Below are 24,531 nucleotides of genomic sequence, written 5' to 3'. Positions count from 1 at the left end.
GTACAAGAAAAGGCCCTCACCTTTTCTCTGCAGTCTTCAACATAGCCTGCATTCTCTCCTCAATAGTGGACTTGATGAGGAATCTATGGACATAGGTGGGTCTGGAGGACACAGACATAACATGTTATAAACCGTATAATAAGACATAATGGCCTATACATAATACATAAATAATGGCCTAAGTAATAAAGCAAACCCAGTGTTCTCACTTGGTCTGTCCGATGCGGTGCACCCGGCCAATGGCCTGCAGCTCGTGGGCGGGGTTGAGGATGGGCTCCACCAATAGGACGTGCGTAGCCTCGATGATGTTGAGCCCATTGGAGCCCGTGTGGAGAGGAAGGAGCAGGATGTTGATCTTCTCCTCGTATTTAAACGAACACAGATTCTCCTGAAACACCGACGATCAACTCACAGGTTAAAGACACGGAGATGAAGACGTGCAGGGACAGCAAGCAAGAAGGGTGGACTTCATAACTGGAGCGAATGTATAGACAGGTTTGAATTTGGAAATGAGAGATGCTGCGACAGCGTGGGGGGGGGGAAAAGCTTCTCAGCGGCAGCTCTCGCTCTACAAGTAAAACAAATATCCTGCATTTAGGAGAAAAGCATTGTGCCACTGAGAAGTTGTACAGAAACTATGATTGGAGTGACATGCAACACAAACCTGGAATTTGTGAATGCCATTGATTTGAGAGAACTCCATGTTGTTGTCAAACAGAGCCTTGGCAATGATGTCCAACACACACTGCCACTGGAGAAGAGGAACACACACATCATCAACAACATCATCCTACTTGTGATGTTCTAAACCGCATGGCCAATAAACGACGGTCACAATAAGTGTGATAATGAGTTGGTTTACTCTGTTACTCTGTACACCTTGTTTACAAAGCACACGTGCGTTACCGTGGAGAAGACGAGACACTTGGCTCCTGGGTCAGTAAGCTGGATCTTCTTCAGAGTCCTGACCACCGCCTCCACCTTGGTAGAGTGGCTTCCCTAAAAGACACAGATACGGGGAAGTTCACTTATTGTTCATATAAACTCAGCAAAAAAGGAACGTCCTCTCACGTCCTGTCAACTGCGTTTATTTTCAGCAAACTTAACGTGTGTAAATATTTCTATGACCAGAACAAGATTCAACAACTGAGACATAAACTGAATAAGTTCCACAGACATGTGACTAACTGAAATGGAATAATGTGTCCCTGAACAGGGGTGGGGGGGGTCCAAATCATAAGTAACAGTCAGTATCTGGTGTGGCCACCAGCTGCATTAAGTACTGCAGTGCATCTCCTCCTCATGGACTGCACCAGATTTGCCAGTTCTTGCTGTGAGATGTTACCCCACTTTTCCACCAAGGCAGAGAGATCCGGGCTCTTCACTGGCCATGGCAGAACACTGACATTCCTGTCTTGCAGGAAATCACGCACAGAACGAGCAGTATGGCTGGTGGCATTGTCATGCTGGAGGGTCATGTCAGGCCTACAAGCCCTCAGTCCAGCCTCTCTCAGCCTATTGCGGACAGTCTGAGCACTGATGGAGAGATTGTGCGTTCCTGGTGTAACTCGAGCTGTGGTTGTTGCCATCCTGTACCTGTCCTGCAGGTGTGATGTTCAGATGTACCGATCCTGTGCAGGTGTTGTTACACGTGGTCTGAAACTGCGAGGACGATCAGCTGTCTGCCCTGTCTCCCTTTAGCGCTGTCTTAGGCGTCTCACAGTACGGACACTGCAATTTATTGCCCTGGCCACATCTGCAGTCCTCATACCTCCTTGCAGCATGCCTAAGGCACGTTCACGCAGATGAGTAGGGATCCTGGGCATCTTTCTTTTGGTGTTTTTCAGAGTCAGTAGAACGGCCTCTTTAGTGTCCTAAGTTTTCATAACTGTGACCTTAATTGCCTACTGTCTGTACGCTGTTAGTGTCTTAACGACCGTTCCACAGGTGCATGTTCATTATTTGTTTATGGTTCATTGAACAAGCATGGGAAACAGTGTTTAAACCCTTTCCAATGAAGATCTGTGATGTTATTTGGATTTTTACGAATTATCTTCGAAAGACAGGGTCCCGAAAAAGGGCCGTTTCTTTTTTTGCTGAGTTTACATGCTCAGCAAAGGTGTGCGTCTGTCTGCATACCTTGACAGGGATGTCTGTCCCCTGGTTGTCTGTCTGGGTGGTGAAGACATAGGAGATCTCCGCGTGGGACGTGGTCTGTCTGCAGATGGCACACTTGATGGCCCTCCGCCGCGTGCCCGAACCCACGCTGTACTGCTCGACGATGATGGCGATGCACTCGTTACAGAAACAGTGACCGCAGGTCAGCACCGCCCACTGGAGCAGAGGGATTCAGAGAGAGACACACACACACACGGCAGAAATCAACCATGAAAAGGTTGAGTATGTATTACACATACACCACATACACATACTTACCGAGCATCACAGTTCAGAACATTTGATATTTCAAAGAGTGGTAAGATCACAAGGTAGATGGGGGACACAGACACAGATAGAAAAACACTGGTCTAAAGGGGAATCAGATTGATCAGAGTCGTGTTGTAAATGGGCAGATTATAACATGTCTCACCTCCTGACCCAGAGGACGGGCACAGATAGGACACGGCTCTGGATTTAGTCCTCCTGTCGCCTTGTCCTGGGACTGAAACAACACAACGACACAAACATTTACCTTTAGCTTTGTTTCCTTACAGAATCTAGGACACTTCTTCAAAGATATGGCCCGTGGCCCGGATCCGGACCGTGAGGGGGTCCAATTTAGCCTGCGGGTGGTTTGAGTAAAAAGACAACAAAAAAATTGTGGGGGAAAGCTACCTCAATACTTTAAAATGACTCAAATCAAATCGAAACTGTGTAGAAATGATAATGGTCCTACATTTATACAGTTTCTTGACTGTGTCCAGTTCACTAATAACCACCTAAATTAAAGCTAGACAGTCAGGGAGTATCGGAAATTCTAAAAGCGATAGATAGAGGACTATCTTTTGCAAATTTTGACGGCAAGGAAATATAACACGTTTTAAGAGCAGCCCTCCGGACCTCTCGAAGAATGAACGCGGCCCCCGGGGCAAAATGAGTTTGACATCTAAATCAAAGAAGACAAGACAAAACGAATCGACAAAAACAAACCGTTGCTATTATATTTTAAAAGCATAGGAAGAGAAACTCTGGTATTGACCAGGAACAAAAAATGGTCCGAGGCGAATGGCAGGTGTACCTTTTCTAGATTTGAGAGATAAAGGAATTGGCCCAGCTTCTTCTGGAGCTGAGACTTTGCCACTGCTCTATCATTTAACAGTTTCCCCCTGTTCTGATCCACCTACACCCAGAAAGAAACACAAAACAGCAGTTAGTGAAATAGGCACTGAAATAACAGCAGCGCAGTAATATGTCCTTATACAGAGTAAATTGCATTATTTATTTATTTTTTAATTACACTGAATCACAGTCTTTCAATATTGAATTATATCTTATGTCATGCATAATATGAGCAAAAAACTAAACAGGTAAAGGATGTAAAATAGAAGTTGAACCAACAGTTCTTCAACCTGCAGCCCCAGTCCCCACCTCGTCCCCTGGTGTAGCTATCTCACCTCGTGTGGTTCTATGATGTGCAGTACTGGTACTTTGGGTTTGGGTTCATCAGGCAGCCTCACACGCAGCCTCTCTGTGGCCATTCCCAGCTCATCAATGGCTGACACATTGTTCCTAAGTACCATCCAGTACTCATGCAACACCTGATGAGAAACACAGGGGGGGATATGCAATATGATTTAGATTAAGCATTTATGAAATACAATAGACTCATAATATACACTGCTCAAAAAAATAAAGGGAACACTTAAACAACACAATGTAACTCCAAGTCAATCACACTTCTATGAAATCAAACTGTCCACTTAGGAAGCAACACTGATTGACAATACATTTCACATGCTGTTGTGCAAATGGAATAGACAACAGGTGGAAATTATAGGCAATTAGCAAGACACCCCCAATAAAGGAGTGGTTTGCAGGTGGTGACCACAGACCACTTCTCAGTTCCTATGCTTCCTGGCTGATGTTTTGGTCACTTTTGAATGCTGGCGGTGCTTTCACTCTAGTGGTAGCATGAGACGGAGTCTACAACCCACACAAGTGGCTCAGGTAGTGCAGCTCTTCCAGGATGGCACATCAATGCGAGCTGTGGCAAGAAGGTTTGCTGTGTCTGTCAGCGTAGTGTCCAGAGCATGGAGGTGCTACCAGGAGACAGGCCAGTACATCAGGAGACGTGGAGGAGGCCGTAGGAGGGCAACAACCAAGCAGCAGGACGCTACCTCTCCGCCTTTGTGCAAGAAGGAGCAGGTGGAGCACTGCCAGAGCCCTGCAAAATGACCTCCAGCAGGCCACAAATGTGCATGTGCTGCTCAAACGGTCAGAAACAGACTCCATGAGGGTGGTATGAGGGCCCGACGTCCACAGGTGGGGTTGTGCTTACAGCCCAACACCGTGCAGGACGTTTGGCATTTGCCAGAGAACACAAGATTGGCAAATTCGCCACTGGCGCCCTGTGCTTCACAGATGAAAGCAGGTTCACACTGAGCACATGTGACAGACGTGACAGTCTGGAGACGCGTGGAGAACGTTCTGCTGCCTGCAACATCCTCCAGCATGACCGGTTTGGCGGTGGGTCAGTCATGGTGTTGGGGTGGCATTTCTTTGGGGGGCCGCACAGCCCTCCATGGGCTCGCCAGAGGTAGCTGACTGCCATTAGGTACCGAGATGAGATCCTCAGACCCCTTGTGAGACCATATGCTGGTGCGGTTGGCCCTGGGTTCCTCCAATGCTAGACCTCATGTGGCTGGAGTGTGTCAGCAGTTCCTGCAAGAGGAAGGCATTGATGCTATGGACTGGCCCGCCCGTTCCCAGACCTGAATCCAATTGAGCACATCTGGGACATATGTCTCGCTCCATCCACCACGCACGTTGCACAACAGACTGTCCAGGAGTTGGCGGATGCTTTAGTCCAGGTCTGGGAGGAGATCCCTCAGGAGACATCCGCCACCTCATCAGGAGCATGCCAGGTGTTGTAGGGAGGTCATACAGGCACGTGGAGGCCACACACACTACTGAGCCTCATTTTGACTTGTTTTAAGGACATTACATCAAAGTTGGATCAGCCTGTAGTGTGGTTTTCCACTTTAATTTTGAGTGTGACTCCAAATCCAGACCTCCATGGGTTGATAAATTTGATTTCCATTGATAATTTTGGTGTGATTTTGTTGTCAGCACATTCAACTATGTAAAGAAAAAGGTATTTAATAAGAATAGTTCATTCATTCAGATCTAGGATGTGATATTTTAGTGTTCCCTTAATTGTTTTGAGCAGTGTATATATATATATTTTTTTACTTGTCATGTGGTAACCTGAATTGCATTTGTGGAAATATAGGACACTAACTGTGGAAGTAAAGTCTTGAATTGTTCTTAATAGCACAAGTACTATCTAGACCTAATCTATAGTGCATTCAGAAACTATTCAGACCCCTTGACTTCTTCCACATTTTGTTACGTTAAAGCCTTATTAAAACATTTATGAAATAGTTTTTTCCCCTCATCAATCTACACAAAATACCCCATAATGACAAAGCAAAAACAGGTGTTTAAATCTTTTTGCAATTAAAAAAATGTAATCATAAAATATTACATTTACATAAGTATTCAGACCCTTTAATCAGTACTTTGTTCAAGCACCTTTGGCAGCAATTACAGCCTCGATTTTTCTTGGGTATGATGCTACACGCCTGTAATTGAGACGTTTCTCCCATTCTTCTCTGCAGATCCTCTCAAGCTCTGTCAGGTTGGATGGGGAACATTGCTGCACAGCTATTTTCAGGTCCGGGCTCTGGCTGGGCCCCTCAAGAACATTCAGAGACTTGTCCCGAAGCCACTCTTGCGTTGTCTTGGCCGTGTGCTTAGGCTTGTTGTCCTGTTGGAAGGTGAACCTTCACCTCAGTCTGAGGTCTGGAGCAGGTTTTCATCAAGGATCTCTCTGTACTTTGCTCTGTTCATCTTTCCCTCACCCTCGATCCTGACTATTCTCCCAGTCCCTGCCGCTGAAAAACATCCCCACAGCATGATGCTGCCACCACCATGCTTCACCGTAGGGATGGTGTCAGGTTTCCTCCAGACGTGACGCTTGGCATTCAGGCCAAAGAGTTCAATCTTGGTTTCATCAGACCAGAGAATCTTGTTTCTCATGGTCTGAGACCTTTAGGTGCCTTTTGGAAAACTCCAAGCGGGCTGTCATGTGCCTTTTACTGAGGAGTGGCTTCCGTCTGGCCACTCTACCATAAAGGCCTGATTGGTGGAGTGTTACAGAGATGGTTGTCCTTCTGGAAGGTTCTCCCATCACCACAGAGGAACTCTGTCAGAGTGACCATCGGGTCTTGGTCACCTCCCTGACCAAGGCCCTTCTCCCCCGATTGCTCAGTTTGGCCGGGTGGCCAGCTCTAGGAAGAGTCTTGGTGGTTCCAAACTTCTTCCATTTAAGAATGATGGAGGCCACTGTGTTCTTGGGGACCTTCAATGCTGCAGAAATTTTTTGCTACCCTTCCCCAGATCGGTGCTTCGACACAATCCTGTCTCTGAGCTCTACGGACAATTCCTTCGACCTCATGGCTTGGTTTTTGCTCTGATGTGCACTGTCAACTGTGGGACCTTACATAGACAGGTGTGTGCCTTTCCTTTGACTTTACCACAGGTGAACTCCAATCAAGTTGTAGAAACATCAAGGATGATCAATGGAAATTTAATGTGGAGTCTCATAGCAAAGGGTCTGAATACTTATGTAAATAATGTATCTGTTTTTTTATTTGTAATATATTTGCAAACATTTCTAAAAACCTGTTTTCGCTTTGTCATTAAGGGGTATTGTGTGTAGATAGATGAGGAAAGTGTTGAATTATTTTATTGTTGTTGAGTAAGGCTGTCACATAACAATATTTTGAAAAAGTCAAGGGGTCTGAATACTTTCCAAATGTACTGTACACAGACATACAGTAAGTCAGCCAGGATACCTTGTACTCTTTCTTCCAGTTCTCAAAAAGCTCCATGAAGGTATTTCCTTCTTCCACCAGGTCGTGGTCCATGCGTCGGGCCTTGGAGAAGGAGAGAATGGCCTTCAGGGCCCGCTCTGTCTCGCTGGCAGCCCACAACCCTCTACTGGTGGTGGGGAGACGGTCGTCCACCAGCCCCTCCTCATCCTCAATCATCTCCTCAAAGATAGCCGTCTGACCCTTTACCCTGACGGGGGGACATATCAGAGATATAGAGATATAGGAGAGCAACGAGGTTGGTTCAGATTCGCTCATTTATTGTACATTTATTGTAAATCTGTGTTTCTTTTACTTACGTGTGTGAAAAGAGCTTGGACTCATAATCAGTGAAGAGCTCGTCTGCTTTGCAAAACACACAGCTGGAAAGATACAAGAGTCACAAGAGTCAAATTATCATGTATTATTAAAAAAATATATACTTTGTTTTTTTTTGCATTTGAGGCCTACTTATTGAGTGGCAGGCGGACAGGTCTGAGGTGACAGAGAACAGTCTCCTCTATGACAGCCTCTGATGGTGTGCCTTCCAGCCTCTTCACCGCGTCCTGCACAGACTTCTGGGACTTCGTCAGATCCTCCATCTGAGTGCTGAGCAGGAACTGCAGGCCACGCCCATCTCGGAACCTACAGGAGTCATAATGGTTGAGTGCACACATTCACCCTGATGGTCAGGGGTTCAACTCCTGCAGGGATCACCTACATATACCAAAGCTGTACTGTAAGTTGCTGTAAGTGTCTGCTAAGTGGCATATATTCCAACCGTGTTCATTTCGTCAACAATAACTACAACGAAAACATACTTGTCAACAAGGACTAAAACGGTGACAATAGTGATATACCCCCCCCCAAAAACAATTAAATCAATTACATATAGTATATAACAATTCCACGTGAGACTAATGGACATTTAATATGACATGAAGCTCCTTTTCATCTGTTGAGACTATTTCATGCAATCCTCTCATGGCAGAACTGACATCTTTGAGTTGCGTGGTCTGATTGAGGCTTTATAGCAGGGATAGGCAACTAGATGGGGGGATTAATAATAATAATTTGTATACTGGAAATTGACCACAACCAAGCCCCAAAAAAAGCTATTTTCAAATACCATCATTTCATACCTTGATTACATTGACACACGATAACGTCTCTTTTTAATTTGTGTGAATACATTTTTTTTTTTTTATGAATTCCTGGAGATTCTAGTCTTTATTTTTTATTGGACCCCCCGCCCCCCCAAAAAATCACTGTTGCGACCCCTGCCTTTTAGCCTATATGGTTAATTATGTCTGACATTGGTTACAATATTAAAAAGAGAAAATGGTGTTCTCAGCTTTGGGTGCTGGGATCAAAAGGCTATATCCCTGGACGAAAGGAAAAACCTGCAGTCACTGAAATGTTCATGTCTTGTTTTTTAGCAGCACAGGTCAAAACAAAACGGAGCCTTCGTCAGCGTTTGGAGAACGACAGACATCCACCCATATTTATATAGTAGATGACGTCACATTGTAGTACAGCTTCCTTCTTTTTCACATTCATTATTTACAGTTATTATTTACATAAATGTTCTATTGTTTTTCACAAGAGCGTCAAAATCTAAATAATAAACAAACCCCCCCCCAAAAAATATGCCCTTTGCTCACAGGCAGCAACCTAACAGGATTTCTTCATTAAGGCTTCTAAGGGCTCTCTGTTTGTAAGGCATGGATATAATATGCCTCTCTGTAACAGCACTTTCTCTCTATTAGTTATTCTCTTAAGTGGCTGTACAACTTCTAAGCCCTGGAACCTCAGTTGGCACACATCATGTCTTACCGCATTACAGTGTCTGGCTACAGGGGCCTTCTCGTCACCAGTCCCAAGACAACGACACGGTTTAAGAGCCCTTTCATCCACCCTGCTCTGAATGCTTCTGTAGATACTTTTTGTCGTCTAGTTGACCAGCACGCGTCCTCTCTTTTTGTTCCTGATGAAGTTTAGAATTGCTTATTAGAACCTGTCACTTGGTGAGCGGCAAGCTTTTACGCTCCCTATCCAAAGACGACAGTGTGGTTATCAAACCTGCAGATAAAGGGGGCGCAACTGTTCTTCAAAAAAAAAAAAAACTGTTCTTCAAAAAAAATTAAGCAACAGAGACTTGAGTTGTGATCCTACCGCCAAGTTCTTGGGTGAATTCCAAAGTTATTTTGAACAATGCGATTAGCAATCCCACAAAAAATGAGTCTAACTTTATGTTACAGTAACACGTTCTCTGACCTCAATTTTATACAATTCAAAAAATTCACAAGAGTCGCCAAGAACCTGTTCCCAGACGTCACATTGCTGCTGACACTCAGTCAGCCACTGAAGCCTCGTCTCCACGCTAGGATTATCACATCAAGCCGGCTGTTACCTTCATATTTAAAGGATACGACGGACTTCCTTAACTGAACTCTATACAAGGCATTGCTGACTCAGACATTCTATGCACAACGTCTGAGTCAATAATGCCTTGGTATCGCTGACTCTGGGCGGTGGTAGCTTCGAGGTTAGAGAAGCGGGCCAGCATCCGGAGGGTTGCCTGTTCGAATCCCACTACTGAAGAAATCTGTCCGGAGTGAGGTGGCAACCAGAGGGTTGCTGGCATCAATGTCTCAGGTGCCACCTACCGCCGATGTTCCCTTGAGCAAGGAACTTAACCCCCTAATAGGCTGGCCTCTTCTCCAGCCGGATGTGTGGATGTGTGTGTAAATTGGGGCGGTTGGATAAAAAACAGAAGACAGTTTTCCATCTTGTATGGACTAATAATACATATCTTATCAATGTGACCAGTTTATATACTAATACACCCCCCCCCCCCCCCCCCCCATGGGTTTGATACTATTAGTTATTTCATGTACAAGAGAGACGAACAGGTGCCCCCTACTGACTTATGTGAACTGGCTCAAAAACGACTAAGTTTGAGAATGATTTCCACATCCAGTCACAGGGCACTGCGATGGGGTCCCGACTCATACCGAATTACGCACATTTGTTCATAGGGAAGCGTGAAGAAGATTTTGTTTTTAATGGTAATTGTTTTTCCCCCTTTTGAAATATTGGTTCCGTTATATTGATGATGTGTATATTTCATTTGGAGTGGGACATATGAGTTCAGACTGTACATGAATTCCAGTTTTCCTACTATGAAATTCACTCTGGAATCCAGTGAAGAAACTGTTCATTTTTTTGATGTGCTGATTCACAAAGACAATGGACTTCAGACCAGTGTGTATCGCCAGAATACTGAAATAAACAATTTCCTGCATTATTCCAAGTTACCATCTGTCTACTCTTAGACGTAGTCTACCTTACAGCCAGCTGAAGAATATGTAATACTGACGATGAACTTGAAAAACAAGCCGCCACTTTATGTGATCGATTTGCCTCTAAGGGTTATGATAAGCAGTTGTTGGAAAATTGTGTTTAAGTACTCAATGTTACACAGGACAGCTTACTGACGCCTAAACCTGCCCTTTCTAATGATCAACCTACTGTATTTGTGTCTACTTATTCCCCCATCTCTCAGGCTGTTAAATATTCTATTAAAAAGCATTGGTATGGGCCTCCCGAGTGGCGCAGCGGTCTAAGGCTTAGAGGCGTCACTACAGACCCGGGTTCAATCCCAGGCTGTGTCACAACCGTCCATGATTTGGAGTCCCACAGGGCGGCGCACAATTGGCCCAGCGTCGTCCGGGTTTGGCCAGGGGGGGCTTTACTTGGCTCATAGTGCTCTAGCGACTCCGTGTGGCGGGCCGGGCACCTGCAGGCTGACTTCGGTCATCAGTTGAACAGTGTTTCCCCCGGCACATCGGAGCAGCTGGCTTCCGTGTTAAGCGGGATGGTGTTAAGAAGCGCGGTTTGGCGGGTCATGTTTCGGAGCACGCATGACTCGACCTTTGCCTCCCGAGCATGTTGGGGAGTTGCAGCGATGAGACGAGATCGAAATTGGGGAGAAAAAAGGGAGTTAAATAAAAATAAATGAAATAAAAAAATATAAAAGCATTGGCATGTCCTGTCTACGGACACCTCTGTGGGCCAGGCTTTTCAGAATATCCCTCGATTCGCTTTTAAACGTGCTAGAAACCTAAGGGAGAGACCGGTAAGAGCAGATGAATATGTACCCTCTCAGAATGTTTGATCTATCCTCCCCTCAGGCAATTTTCCATGTCATAATTGTGTGAACCGTAATGCGATGATCAAGGGTAATTTCTTCCTTCATCCTCACACGGGAAAGAAAACGTAAGTCAGGGGTATAATTTCCTGGAGAATGAAATGTGCGTCTATTTACTGAAGTGCCCATGTGGCTATTATCATGTTGGAAAATCAAACAAAAAAATTGAAAATTCATATTACAGAGCATAAGAGCAACGTCAGAATTGGTGACGAGAAGTCCCCTGTAGCCTGACACTAATGCGGTCGGACAAGATGTGTGCCGAGTTGCGAACTGAGGCTCCAGGGCTTAGAAGTTGTACAGCCACTTAAGAGAGGCGGTGATTGAGAAAATATCCATGCCTTACAAACAGAGAGCCCTAGAGGCCTTAATGAAGAACTCCTGTTAGGTTGCTACCTGTGATTAACAGATTTTCTTAGTTTATTACTACTTTTATTATGAAGCTCTTGTGAAAAACCGTAGAAAATGTATGTAAATAATGACTGTAAATAACGAATGTTGCCAGCCAAGGTATACGAGGGGACATGCATCCTAGCTGGACAAGGCTATCTGAATGTGCACATGATAGAAGTTAGAGGTAGCCTAAATAGTCATTATTTAATATAATAAAATGCACGGACTATTATGTGACTAAAACGGTTGTGACTAAAACTAGACTAAAATTGTCCAGAGTTTTAGTCGACTGATAATAACTACAACTAGCGAAGGGAATAAAAGGTATTTTAAGACTAAAACTAAATCTAAAATACTGTAGATGCCAAAACTAACACAGGAAATATCAATTTATTGCTATAAATATAGTCAATTCAAATCCAAATACTTGTCAGCCATGGAGAACTTGTTGGCCTGCTGTTTGTAGCTGCAGGTCAGTTCGTTCTGGATGCGGGAAACCAGGTCGTCATCGACGTTGTGCTGTATGGCCCGCTGTACCACGTCCAGCCACCAGGGGGATCGTAGATTGACCTGGCATAGAGAACAGCGATGAGAGGAGACAGTCATACAGGGGGCGAATACATACACAGACACGTGTGCATATAGGATAATGCAACAGTTGGGTAATGTTTAGGTTAAGGGGCTCTTAATCTTGGAACCCAGAACCAAATCTTGCGTACACTAGCTAGCTATTCGATTTGATTCTGGAGACCGACACAGCTGGAAATGGAAAGAGCAGATTCAACCCCCTCCCCACTACAGAACCACTACAAATCTACTGGTTAAAATCCCCCACCTCCACTTCGAAAGCTGCTTAAATTGGTCAAAACAATCAGTGGCACTGTGCACAAGAGGGTCTCTTACTTTGCGTTTGAGCTCCTTGATGTTCTGCAGTACAGGCTGTAGATTCTGGTAGGCCTCAGACACCTCGGCGTTGTGTTTGGTCATGTAGTGCTGCCTCAGCTGCTCTGACTTTTTTTTAGATATCACACAGAACAGAGGGACAGATATACATATTCTATGAGCATTCGCGCACAATTGTAGAATTGGAAAGACATATGATAGTACACAGGTAGGCCGAACCCTAGGAAAGTGAAAGACATTTAGATTTCTTTGGCCACATCATAGAAACACAAAGCGGAGATCGGGGTCAGGGAGGAACCAAACACATGACAACCATCATCAGCAGGTGTTTCACCTCCTCTTTCAGCCGGTCGTCTCTCAGAGTGGGCGGTATCCCAGGGTGCTTTGCGTTGAGCAGCTCCATTAGGTTGTGTGTGGCGTGAAGCCTCTGTTTATAAAAACACAGAAACAAAAAACATTCAGGACTTCAGAAGGGTTTCCTTCTGTTGCTAATCAGCATCAAGCAGATGGCACATACAAAAGAGAGAGTTAATATGAGCAGAAAGGTTGCAAATCTGAGGGTGAATAGGTTTTGATAGTCTAGAACGGGGCCTTTAGACGTCGGCTGCGTGATTGTAGTGCATACCTGCAGTGAATCCGTCTTCAGTCGTCCTTTGTGTTCCTCTGAAGACCTCAGGACTTCTCTGTACATTTCCACTGCCTCACCAAACTCATCTACAGGTGGCAATGCCAACAACAAGAGCCCTCGTTAAAGCTACACCGCTCTGTGTTATACAGCACTTTCATAAGTCATGCTACACTACCACGCACAGCAATAAGATAAAGGATGCTCCTTATTATAGGGACAAGCACAGATCAATGATGTCACAGTCTCCCAGGTCAGTTTCCCATGGGAAAGAGATGAGGAGACAGAACGACTGGAGAGGTAGCGAGGAGGAGTTTTGTTGTCTACCTCTGATGATGTGGATGCCTGCCAGGCCGTTGAGGGCGCACACCAATTGTCTGTGAACCTCTTCACATTCCACTCGACATTTCTTCTGCAGGGACTTGAGCAGCTCCTCCATCGTCATGGTGCTGTTTTAGAGGCATTAGGTCACAGGATCCGTTAGTCACGAACGTCATTGCAATCTACACAAAACCAAACCGCAGCACCAGAGACTGAAACCCACTTTAGGCATCCTTTATTGGCCAACAAAACCAAACAGCGCCTCTGAAACACATTGTAGGTAAGACCTCACCAACTGGCAAACAGGACCAAACAAAACAGCATCGCACCAGAGACCCAGACAAACTGTAGGGCTTTAGCTATCAACCAACAAACAAACGTGAGGCCATAGATACTATTTATCTCTATGTGTGACGCCATCCAATTACCAGCTAGTAATTTGGGCTCTGTGTGAACCAACTGATACATCAGAAAGAACAATTCAGTCGCCAAAGACAGCATGACCAGACAATAGCCTTTCTATTGGCCACCCAGCCCCATCCTGCTTTACACAGTGAATGGGGCCTTGTAACACAGTAAAGTAAGGAGAAAAAAAAAAAAAAACTGCACGATTAAGTCCAGAGTCCAAACATTGACCCTTCAATGTCAAGTGCAAATCTTATTTTTTCTCTACTAGAACAGTAACAGTGTCAGGCTCATCTGTCAAGCTCATCAAACCTATACATCTTCTCGATGAGATATATTTTTTTATATCTTTAAAACTTTACCTCTTCTGGAAGGGCAGGAACTCTCCCCTGACAGCCTGTGGGTGGCAGCAGGCTTGACGGAGTCTGAGCAGGGGGTACAGGATGGTGTTGACCGTGCGTCTGTCCAGGCTGCCCAGCTTCAGGCTCCAGTCCTGGATCTTCCTCAGCTTAACCAGGGCGTCCTGGGAACACACCTCATGCTGCCGGTGGTAGAAGTGACCCTCCACTGGAGAGAACTGCAGCCAGTGGACCTCTTCTGTCTGAGGGGGAATCTGAATCTGGAAAACAGTGAAAAGTCATACTTGTGAATCTAAAAAGGCTAAACTTACTTTACCTCATTAAACCAGGTAAGCTATTAGAAACACATTCTATTTCACAATAACGACCTGATAAGGCACTAGACTAGGTACTTGATATGTTAGGAAGACATTTGTGTCAAACAAAATGTGTTATTATCCAACCTACCTGATCAATGACATCTTTCTTGGCCGATCGCCACAGCAGCTGACCAATCAGGTTGTAGAGTGGCTCTGTGTTTCCACGGCGATAGGGTCGGTAGAGCAGCTGGTCCCACCAGTACTTGACCCAGTAGGGGTCGACCCCCAAGAACAGAACCAGACCATACAGATCTGTTCGGAACAAAGCAGTCTGTCAGGTTAGGGTTAAGAACAGGACAAGGCAAGACGGATCTGGACAGAACAGAGACAGATCAGTCATGTGAAGACCGGGGAAGCATGATATGGTAACTATTGAAAACTACTGTAGGTATCGATGAATTATAAATTAGATTTTAGGAGTTAACCTTCCAGGCCTCTCTGTACAGGAGTTCCACTGACACACCAGCGGTTGACTGACGAGAGACGCAGAGCCATTTCTGCCGCCTGATGAAGAAAAACAACAATGAACAATCTGTAACAATGGAAACAATAGCATAGATGCTAAAAGCCCAAGGGTAATTGACGAAAATGGTAGGAATACCATATTGCTTGTTGCTATAACATTTAAGGCATCTGAAGAGCACTCCAGTTTCCGACCAGTCTCTCCAACCTTGAGGCTAACCCCCGCCCATAATTACTATTCTCCTTCCAGGCATCTCACCTTGGCAGTGGTGCATTCCACCATCTGGGCCTCGTCCAGACAGATGCGCCACCACTCCACGGCCACTAGGGGGCTGGGAACAGCCATGTATCGCTTCTGGTTGCGAAAGCGCCGGCCGTCCTTACTGTTGCTGTGGGGGATGTCGACGTAGTTGAGCTCCGAGCGCAGCACGTCATAGGTGGTGATTACCACATCCTGCTCAGCCAGCATGTGAGGCTGGATGAAACCATGCTTCTTCACCCCCTGGTACACCTGGGGACGGTGGGAGGGATGGAGGGAGGATGGAAGGATGAATGGAAGGATGGACCAACGCAGGATGGGTGGACCAACCTCAGGTCAATGTCAGCTACTACAAACAGCAGTGTTGGCAGCACTTTCCATCAAGTTATATAACTGTTTAATTACAGATTTATAAACGAATATAAGCTAACAATTAAGACTCCAAACTATTTTTAAAAGTTCAACAGACTTATAAAAGTCCTTACCAGTACTCGTAGTGATGAGGAGCTGATGTGTTTGTTGATCTCCTCAACCCACTGATGACAGATGGACGAAGGGGAGATGATGAGGGTAGCTCCTGTAGGGACAGGTGTCATGGCCACCAGGCAGTGAGGACAGTAGAACGGTGTGGTGTCTAGGCTTTCCTCCTTGTAGTTCACACACTCTGCATGCTGCCACAGCTGGCAGTTGAGACACTGCACACGGGCCTTGTAGTCGATGAGACCCAGCTCGCCACAGATACACTCAAAGCGGTAGTCTGGTGTGTTGAAGGGGGTGAACGACACCCGGGTGGCCGGCGGCATTTCCGGAGTGACATGTGGACCTGGTTGCTGCTTACTCTCTTCGAGGGCATCTTCCACTTGATCCACTCTCTCCATCTCCTGTTCCTGGGAGCTGTGGAGTGTCTCTTTGTCGTCCTCCTCAGGACGGTCTGCCTTCGCAACAGGTGACAGATCCTGTGAGGCGCTTAGCGTGTCGCTGCGTCGCTCTTTCTCAAGGCTTCCCTCCTGCTGTTCATCTTTACTGTCCTCTACAGAAACAGGACAGTCAGGGGACAGGCAGCTATGGCTAATATCCTCTGAAGGAGAGAGGTCTGGGGTATCAGGGTCTTTATAAGAGGTCTTCCCCTTCTTCCCTGCTCGCCTTAGTGAAGTTCTCCTGGGCCCACTGTCTCCGGAGGGACTCTGCTGCAAAACCAAACCAAACACCATCAAAGGCCATCAATGGGTTTAACAGCAGTAATCTGAACGCAGTGCATGCCATTAGAAGAACAGAAAAACTCATTTGAGGCTTACACAGTGAGGGTATTTCACAATTTATAATCAAATTCTCTATATCTTATGGAAGATAGTGTAACTGAGAAAACTATATGTATTTCTGCAAGGACTCCAATACGTACAGATTTGGCCGTGGTGGTCTTCTTCTTGGTTTCCTTGTATTTCTTCCCCAGTTTAAAGGATCCGGCCAGACCGCGACCTTTGACTCTCTCTACTAGTTCCTCGTCCAGCAGCTTGCCCAGGGCCCTCTTGATGTGGTTACGGTTCTTCAAGAGGTCGTACCGGTATGTGGTGCGAATGTACGCAAAGATGGCGTTGACCGACGCTCCTTTACCAACCTTCATCTCTTTTATTGCCGTGAGCAGCATCACACGCACAGCTGCACAGAGATAACACACAACAGGTTGTAAAAAAACAAACATCAAAAAACGCTCATTTGAAAGGATGTAGCCAACATCATCAGTGACTTACTTGGGTAGGATATTTTCACTTTATGTTGAGCCTCTGACTTGCAGTGAATTATATGCATCTCCTCTTCTTCTGGTCGCGGAGGTGGTACAAAATAATTCACAGACTTTCCCTGAAAATCACAAGAGAGACAACCCTATGCGTTCAGCAATCAATGGGAGTATCTTTGATTTTTCCCCCCCCCCATCTCTGATGTGCCAATAAAGTCAAAACAGGAGAGAAAGTCAAAGTGCCATTTGATGCCCTCTTATTTGTCACATGCGCCGAATACAACAGGTGCAGTAGACCTTACAGTGAAATGCTTACTTACAAGCCCTTCACCAACAATGCAGTTTTAAGAAAATAACCCCCCCCCCTAAAAAAGTAAGAGATCAGAATAACAAATATTAAAGAGCAGCAGTAAATAACAATAGCGGGGCTATATACAGGGGGTACCGGTACAGAGTCAATGTGCGGGGGCACCGGTGTAGAGGTAATATGTACATAGAGTTATTAAAGTGACTATGCATAGATAATAACAGAGTAGCAGCAGCGTAGAAGGGGGGGGGAGTAATGCAAATAGTCTGGGTAGCCATTTGATTAGCTTTTCCGGAGTCTTATGGCTTGGGGGTAGAAGATGTTTAGAAGCCTCTTGGACCAAGACTTGGCGCTCCGGTGCCGCTTGCCGTGCGGTAGCAGAGAGAGCAGACTATGACTAGGGTGGCTGGAGTCTTTGACAATTTTTAGGGCCTTCCTCTGACACCGCCTGGTATACAGGTCCTGGATGGCAAGAAGCTTGGCCCCGGTGATGTACTGGGCCGTTCGCACTACCCTCTGTAGTGCCTTGCGGTCGGAAGCCGAGCATTTGCCATACCAGGCAGTGATGCAACCAGTCAGGATGCTCTCGATGGTGCAGCTGTAAAACCTTTTGAGGATCTGAGGACCAATGCCAAATCTTTTCAGTCTCCTGAGGGGGAATAGGTTTTGTCGTGTTCTCTTCACGACTGTCTTGGTGTGCTTGGACCATTTTAGTTTGTTGGTGATGTGGACGCCAAGGAATTTGAAGCTCTCAACATGCTCCACTACAGCCCCGTCGATGAGAATGGGGGTGTGCTCGGTCCTCCTTTTCTTGTAGTCCACAATCATCTCCTTTGTCTTGATCGCGTTGCGGGAGAGCTTGTTGTCCTTGCACCATACAGCCAGGTCTCTGACCTCCTCCCTATAGACCGTCTCATCGTTGTCGGTGATCAGGCCTACCATTGTTGTGTCATCAGCAAACTTTAATGATGGTGCTTGAGTCGTGCCTGGCAGTGCAGTCATGAGTGAACAGGGAGAACAGGAAGGGACTGAGCACGCACCCCTGAGGGGCCCCCGTGTTGAGGATCAGCGTGGCGGATGTGTTGTTACCTACCCTTACCATCTGGGGGGGCCCGTCAGGAAGGCCAGGATCCAGTTGCAGAGGGAGGTGTTTAGTCCCAGGGTCCTTAGCTTAATGTTGAGCTTTGAGGGCACTATGGTGTTGAACGCTGAGCTGTAGTCAATGAATAGCATTCTAACAGCATTCTCACAAAAGGTGTTCCTTTTGTCCAGGTGTGAAAGGGGAGTGTGGAGTGCAATAGAGATTGCATCGTCTGTGGATCTGTTGGTGCAGTATGCAAATTGGAGTGGGTCTAGGGTTTCTGGGATAATGGTGTTGATGTGAGCCATGACCAGCCTTTCAAAGCATTTCATGGCTACAGACGTGAGAGCCACGGGTCGGTAATCATTTAGGCAGGTTGCCTTAGTGTTCTTGGGCACAAGGCCTATGGTGGTCTGCTTGAAACATGTTGGTATTACAGACTCAGATAGGGAGAGTTTGAACATGTCAGTGAAGACACTTGCCAGTTGGTCAGCGCATGCTCTGAGTACAAGTCCTGGTAATTTGTCTGGCCCTGCGGCCTTGTGAATGTTGACCTGTTTAAAGCTCTTACTCACATCGGCTGCGGAGAGCGTGATCACACAGTTGTCCGGAACAGCTGATGCTCTCATGCATGCTTCAGTGTTACTTGCCTCGAAGCGAGCATAGAAGTTATTTAGCTCGTCTGGTAGGCTCGTGTCACTGGGCAGCTCTCGGCTGTGCTTCCCTTTGTAGTCTGTAATAGTTGCAAGCCCTGCCACATCCAACGAGCGTTGGAGCCGGTGTAGTACGATTCGATCTTAGTCCTGTATTGACGCTTTGCCTGTTTGATGGTTCGTCGGAGGGCATAGCGGGATTTCTTATAAGCTTCCGGGTTAGAGTCCCGCTCCTTGAAAGCGGCAGCTCTACCCTTTAGCCCAGTGCGAATGTTGCCTGTAATCCATGGCTTCTAGTTGGGGTATGTACATACAGTCACTGTGGGGACGACATCCTCGATGTACTTATTGATAAAGCCAGTGACTGATGTGGTGAACTCCTCAATGCCATCGGAAGAATCCCGGAACATATTCCAGTCTGTGCTAGCAAAACAGTCCTGTAGTTTAGCATCTGCTTCATCTGACCAATTTTTATAGACCGAGTCACTGGTGCTTCCTGCTTGAATTTTTGCTTGAAAGCAGGAATCAGGAGGATAGCATTATGGTCAGATTTGCCAAATGGCGGGTGAGGGAAAGTTTTGTATGCGTCTCTGTGTTTGGAGTAAAGGTGGTCTAGAATTTTTTTCCCTCTGGTTGCACATTTAACATGCTGATAGAAATTAGGTAAAACTGATTTAAGTTTCCCTACATCAAAGTCCCTGGCCACTAGGAGCGCCGCCTCTGGATGAGCGTTTTCCTGTTTGCTTATGGCGGAATACAGCTCATTGAGTGCGGTTTTAGTGCCAGCATTGGACTGTGGTGGTATGTAGACAGCTACGAAAAATACAGATGAAAACTCTCTAGGTAAATAGTGTGGTCTACAGCTCATCATGAGATACTCAAGCACAAAGCCATAAGACTTCCTTAGATATTGTGCACCAGCTGTTGTTTACATACGTGTCTTACCAGAGGCTGCTGTTCTATCCTGCCGATAGTGTATAACCCGCCAGCGGTATGTTCTTAATGTCGTCGTTCTGCCACGACTCGGTGAAACGTTTTTAATGTCCCGTTGGTAGGATATACGTGCTTTCAGTTCGTCCCATTTATTTCCCAGCGATTGAACGTTAGCTAGCAGGACGGAAGGCAAAGGCAGATTAGCCCCTCGCCGCCTGATCCTCACTAGGCACCCTGGTCTTTTTCTGCGAAATCTCAGTTTCCTTCTCCAGCGAATGACGGGGATCTGGGCCTGGTCAGGTGTCTGTAGTATATCCCTCCCCTCAGACTCATTGAAGAAAAACTCTTCGTCTAATCTGAGGTGAGTAATCGCAGTTCTGATGTCCAGAAGCTCCTTTCGGTCATAAGAGACGGTAGCAGCAACATTATGTACAAAACAAGTTACGAACAATGCGAAAAAACAAACAAATTAGCATGGTTGGTTAAGAGCCAATAAGATGGCAGCCACCCCCTCCAGCACCATCATAACATGGTTCTCACCAGAGGCAGGGTGAGGGCCTCCTGCTTCAGGCCCTGTCTGCTGTTGTTCAGTATAAGAGCCAGGACCTCCACAGTCTTCCCCAGACCCATCTCATCAGCCAGGATCCCCCCAGGCCACTCCACCCCAGCCAGGGGGAACTCACGAATCAGGCTGCAGGGAGGAAGGAGAATTAGAGCAATAGACAAGAAATGGTCCATGTATGTTGGTATGTATTTAAAAACAGTGAAAACACTGTAATAACTATCAGGCTGCAACAGGGAGATAGGGTCATGACATTGACAAGATAAACTGCAATAAAAAGTGATATCCATGTAATAACAATGTATTAAACACAGTTCAGAGGCTGATTGATTATATTTCTTTATGTTTATGATTTGTGTTATCTGCCAGTGTCTGATAATGAAGATATTTGTAGACAAGGTCATACCCGCCTGTATATGGATTGTAGAATAGCTTCTTCCCACACAATGTGACAAGCTCCCTCCATAGGAAATTTAGAGATTGTTCTGGGAAGGGGAAATTACATATTGTTACAGTTGTCCAGGATAATCAAAATAAAAAATACTTTCCCATTTGGAATTAGTTCCATAATGTACAACCTGGCAGGCAAAATGGATTCATTTCAACCTGTTTTGCCTGCAGGGAGAATGTTTACCTTTAGAAGAGCTACTGCTCCTGTAATTCTCTCTCCTCAGCATCCAGTTAACAGCCTGACTCTGGTATGGCCTGAGGACTGGGATAAGAGCCTTGTGCTGTACATCTATGCTCACGTCCTGGTTCTCTCTCTGGTGGAGGTGTCTGACGTAATCATACAGCTCCTCCACGTTCTGCCTCTCCAAGTCAGTGTCACACTCCTCCTCCTCGGTCGACACCACTTCTAACATGGTACCAGAGAAATGGTACACAGAGTGTCATGGGTCAATTGAGGAGAAGTAAAGGAGGGTTGTTCCACGAAATGAGTACGTTTTGCGTCCATTTGATTAAGTAGAAATTGTGCAACAATATTGAATTTTAAAAGCCTGTTATATTACATGAAGTGCCCTTTAATATAGACCACATGGAGAATTCAATAAATCAGATTTTTATTCTGAATAAAGACTAGCTAAAGTGCCATTTTTGTTATTTTATTTTTTACAATTGATTCATTTAGCAGACGCTCTTATCCAGAGCGACTTACGGGAGCAATTAGGGTTAAGTGCCTTGCTCAAGGGCACAGACAGATTTTTCACATAGTCGGCTCGGGGATTCAACCTTTCGGTTACTGGCCCAACGCTCTTAACCGCTAGGCTACCTGCCGCCAAAATCCAGCATTTGTACACGCCTCTCCGTGCACCCTCTATGACTCCCCTCCGTGGCACTCTCTGGATTTGAACCCACTTAACCTCAAAATGCATCCAAGTTTTCACCATTGTTGTAAAGCCCTAGTTATTTTGTTGCCTTGACAATTTCTGAAGATGATTTATTTAATGTGATTAGTAATTCATTTACATCTGTCCCTCATTTAAAGGTCAACCCTGTTACGTGAACTGAACTCTCATTTTAATATGGTGAAACTATTCCTTGTTAAATATTTTAATAGTCAAATCATAGTTGAGCTGGTTCTACTCTTTTTTTCTGGTGTTTTGTGGTGGACAAAAACCTTGTTAACCATAGATAGACAGGCTAGAAATGTGTTTTTCTTTGCATTCAATTGCCACTCCCTTTCGCACACAACAAGCTTCCATTCCCCCTTTCACAAGGGGTTTTATGGTGGATTTAAGATGAAATTATCAACCCTGTTACAGTCAACCATGTTACTTTATTTGGCACCTAATAGACATTTACTATAGTAATTTTTTTTATTTAACCTCTTGAGATGGGAAAACATATATATATTTTTTTTTAAGTTGAACATGTGCTATTTATGACAGAATGTTAAAATGAGGTGAAATAAAAAAAATATCGGTCCAAGTTACACTTCTCAAAAGGCACTGGATTGGTGGAACGACCCAGGAGGAGAGGGAGGAGGAGGAAGAGATACAAGTTACTCACCGGGGATGATAAAGTCATAGTAAAACTCCATTAACTTCTGTATCAGTTGATTTGCCTTTCTAATCCGTCCGTTTCCCTCGCTGAGGAATTCAGGCTTTCCCAATCCCGATTCCAGTACATATATCCCCACCTGCCGCGGGAAGGCCAACAAACACAGGAGAAAAAACACCACTGCACTTCTTCAGAAATATAAACAGCAAAATAAAAGGCAATTTAATAATTCATTCCATATTCATAACCGTAATGGCCGAACACAATCGATGGGTGACTACATCAGCCACCATGCTGAATAAACTACACATTTCATTGAAGCGCTTGTGAACTGAAAAAAATGTAATATTGACACTACTCTCCAAGTGATGACATAGTATATAAAGTGAAACTACACACCTTAATTTCATCCTCTCCTGGCTGATGACACAGCTGCACAGCTCTTCTCTTCTGTAGCCAGTCCAGCTCCTCCAATACTATCCCTCCAGCCAGGAAACACTCCACTGGGCAGGTCCTATCCAGAGGCCTCATCTCCAGTCCTCCTGTACTAGTACTACTCTCTTCGCTGCTGCTGGTCAAACTGAGGTACAACTGATCTCCTGTCCTACGAAGGGTGAAGGCCCTCTGGTCACAGCCCGGGGGATTAACCCACAGAGGGGGAGGACGGAGGCTGAACTCCCCGATCAGAGACTTCCAGATGTGAGCCAGGTCAGAAAGAGGAAGCACAGTGAGGGAGAGGAAGGTGGAGGAGGAGGAAGCAGGGAGCTGGGGGTCATCTCCTAGTCCTAGGTCTGACAACAGAGCTCCTGAGCTGGAGCAGCTTGCCTCACAGTCCTCCTGGACGCTCAAGAGAAGAGAACCGGTTGGGATCTGGTGGGTGGTTGAAAGAAGGGAACTGGTTGAAATCTGGTCGCCGGTGAAGAGAAGGGAAGCAGTTGGGATGTGGTGGCCGGTGGACAGAAATGAGCTGGTTGGAATCTGGTCTTCCTCTTCTTGGAGTAGAGTCTCAATCCTGCGGTCCTCATGCATGTTCCAGTTCAGCTTCTTCTTGGCCTCCTCATCTACCCTCACCGGCGGGGCACGCTTCCTTCTGTTGCTCATGATGGCAACCTAGGAGAGCATAGGATGTCAGGAAAGTCACTCACTGCTGTAATGCTTATGATGAGTAAAGCATGCCCAGATTAAAGTTTGCATAATTTTTGGGAGGGAACTGAGTTATGAAGAACCACAAAATGAAAGTTATTAGAGGTTAGTTAATCAAAGCAAAAACCCACGTTATGGACACGCATGGTTAAAAAAACAAACACCTGTCGGATCTACTTATACCATTGAAGTCTATTCCAGATTACCATAAAACGTCGTGGTTGAGCAATTCCGTTATCCTGACGTTCTAAATCCTTGGTGTAAACTTGCTAATTGTCTTCACATTATGACAACTGCTCACTGATTGATTATCGAACTACTAAGTGTCAACAATGGCTCTGCAATGTAGAAATCCCATTCTGCAACATTTTGCTACAATGTAACGAGTAGGCAACACCACAGTGCCGCTTCTAGGTGCATTGTGATTGTTGTCTGGCTTTGATAGCAAATCTGTCTACTGTCTGGCTCTAACAAACATTGAACATTTACTTTTTATTTCTCACAAAGCGTCGTCTCTGTTCCTGGTCCCTGCAGACGAAATAATAGACTGGTCTGGTTGATCAAAATCAGTCAAGAATGGACTTTACTGTCTTCTTGAACAGCCAGCTCCTCCGCCGCTGCGGTGCGCCATGTTTTCATAGTGCAGGACGGAAGTGAGGTAGCGTCACAACAAGGTTGAACCAGAACCGTCGGGCCACAACCACTAGGTCGCAGCATTGCTTT

General features: G+C 45.6%; 1 protein-coding gene across 3 annotated transcripts in view; it reads right to left on the bottom strand.

Annotated features, from left to right (window-relative positions):
* The window catches only part of shprh (SNF2 histone linker PHD RING helicase), a 29,063-nt gene extending 4,678 nt beyond the window's left edge, over positions 1-24,385 (bottom strand). Inside the window, exons 1-29 of one of the 3 annotated variants that reach the window (XM_023987049.2) lie at positions 24,298-24,385; positions 23,065-23,775; positions 22,675-22,804; positions 21,299-21,520; positions 21,071-21,149; positions 20,643-20,793; positions 17,142-17,250; positions 16,793-17,049; positions 15,879-16,580; positions 15,394-15,645; positions 15,098-15,176; positions 14,761-14,924; positions 14,317-14,573; positions 13,556-13,677; positions 13,229-13,317; positions 12,938-13,030; positions 12,604-12,711; positions 12,128-12,270; positions 7,566-7,739; positions 7,415-7,477; positions 7,080-7,305; positions 3,615-3,758; positions 3,239-3,340; positions 2,591-2,662; positions 2,140-2,334; positions 907-999; positions 665-751; positions 210-388; positions 21-101 (exon numbers count right to left, since the gene is read on the bottom strand). In XM_023987049.2, the coding sequence (XP_023842817.1) occupies positions 21-101; positions 210-388; positions 665-751; positions 907-999; positions 2,140-2,334; positions 2,591-2,662; positions 3,239-3,340; positions 3,615-3,758; positions 7,080-7,305; positions 7,415-7,477; positions 7,566-7,739; positions 12,128-12,270; positions 12,604-12,711; positions 12,938-13,030; positions 13,229-13,317; positions 13,556-13,677; positions 14,317-14,573; positions 14,761-14,924; positions 15,098-15,176; positions 15,394-15,645; positions 15,879-16,580; positions 16,793-17,049; positions 17,142-17,250; positions 20,643-20,793; positions 21,071-21,149; positions 21,299-21,520; positions 22,675-22,804; positions 23,065-23,766 (5,075 nt within the window). In that variant the 5' untranslated portion in view covers positions 23,767-23,775; positions 24,298-24,385. Of the gene's footprint in view, positions 1-20; positions 102-209; positions 389-664; positions 752-906; positions 1,000-2,139; positions 2,335-2,590; positions 2,663-3,238; positions 3,341-3,614; positions 3,759-7,079; positions 7,306-7,414; positions 7,478-7,565; positions 7,740-12,127; positions 12,271-12,603; positions 12,712-12,937; positions 13,031-13,228; positions 13,318-13,555; positions 13,678-14,316; positions 14,574-14,760; positions 14,925-15,097; positions 15,177-15,393; positions 15,646-15,878; positions 16,581-16,792; positions 17,050-17,141; positions 17,251-20,642; positions 20,794-21,070; positions 21,150-21,298; positions 21,521-22,674; positions 22,805-23,064; positions 23,776-23,991; positions 24,053-24,297 lie in introns of those variants that run through there. The other 2 variants (XM_023987047.2, XM_023987048.2) reach the window with 2 other exon arrangements.
* Positions 24,386-24,531: the final 146 nt, after the last annotated feature.

The sequence above is a fragment of the Salvelinus sp. IW2-2015 genome, linkage group LG4q.2 (genome assembly GCF_002910315.2).
Source record: "Salvelinus sp. IW2-2015 linkage group LG4q.2, ASM291031v2, whole genome shotgun sequence".
Lineage (NCBI taxonomy): Eukaryota > Metazoa > Chordata > Actinopteri > Salmoniformes > Salmonidae > Salvelinus > Salvelinus sp. IW2-2015.
This window is presented reverse-complemented; position numbering and strand designations above follow the sequence as displayed.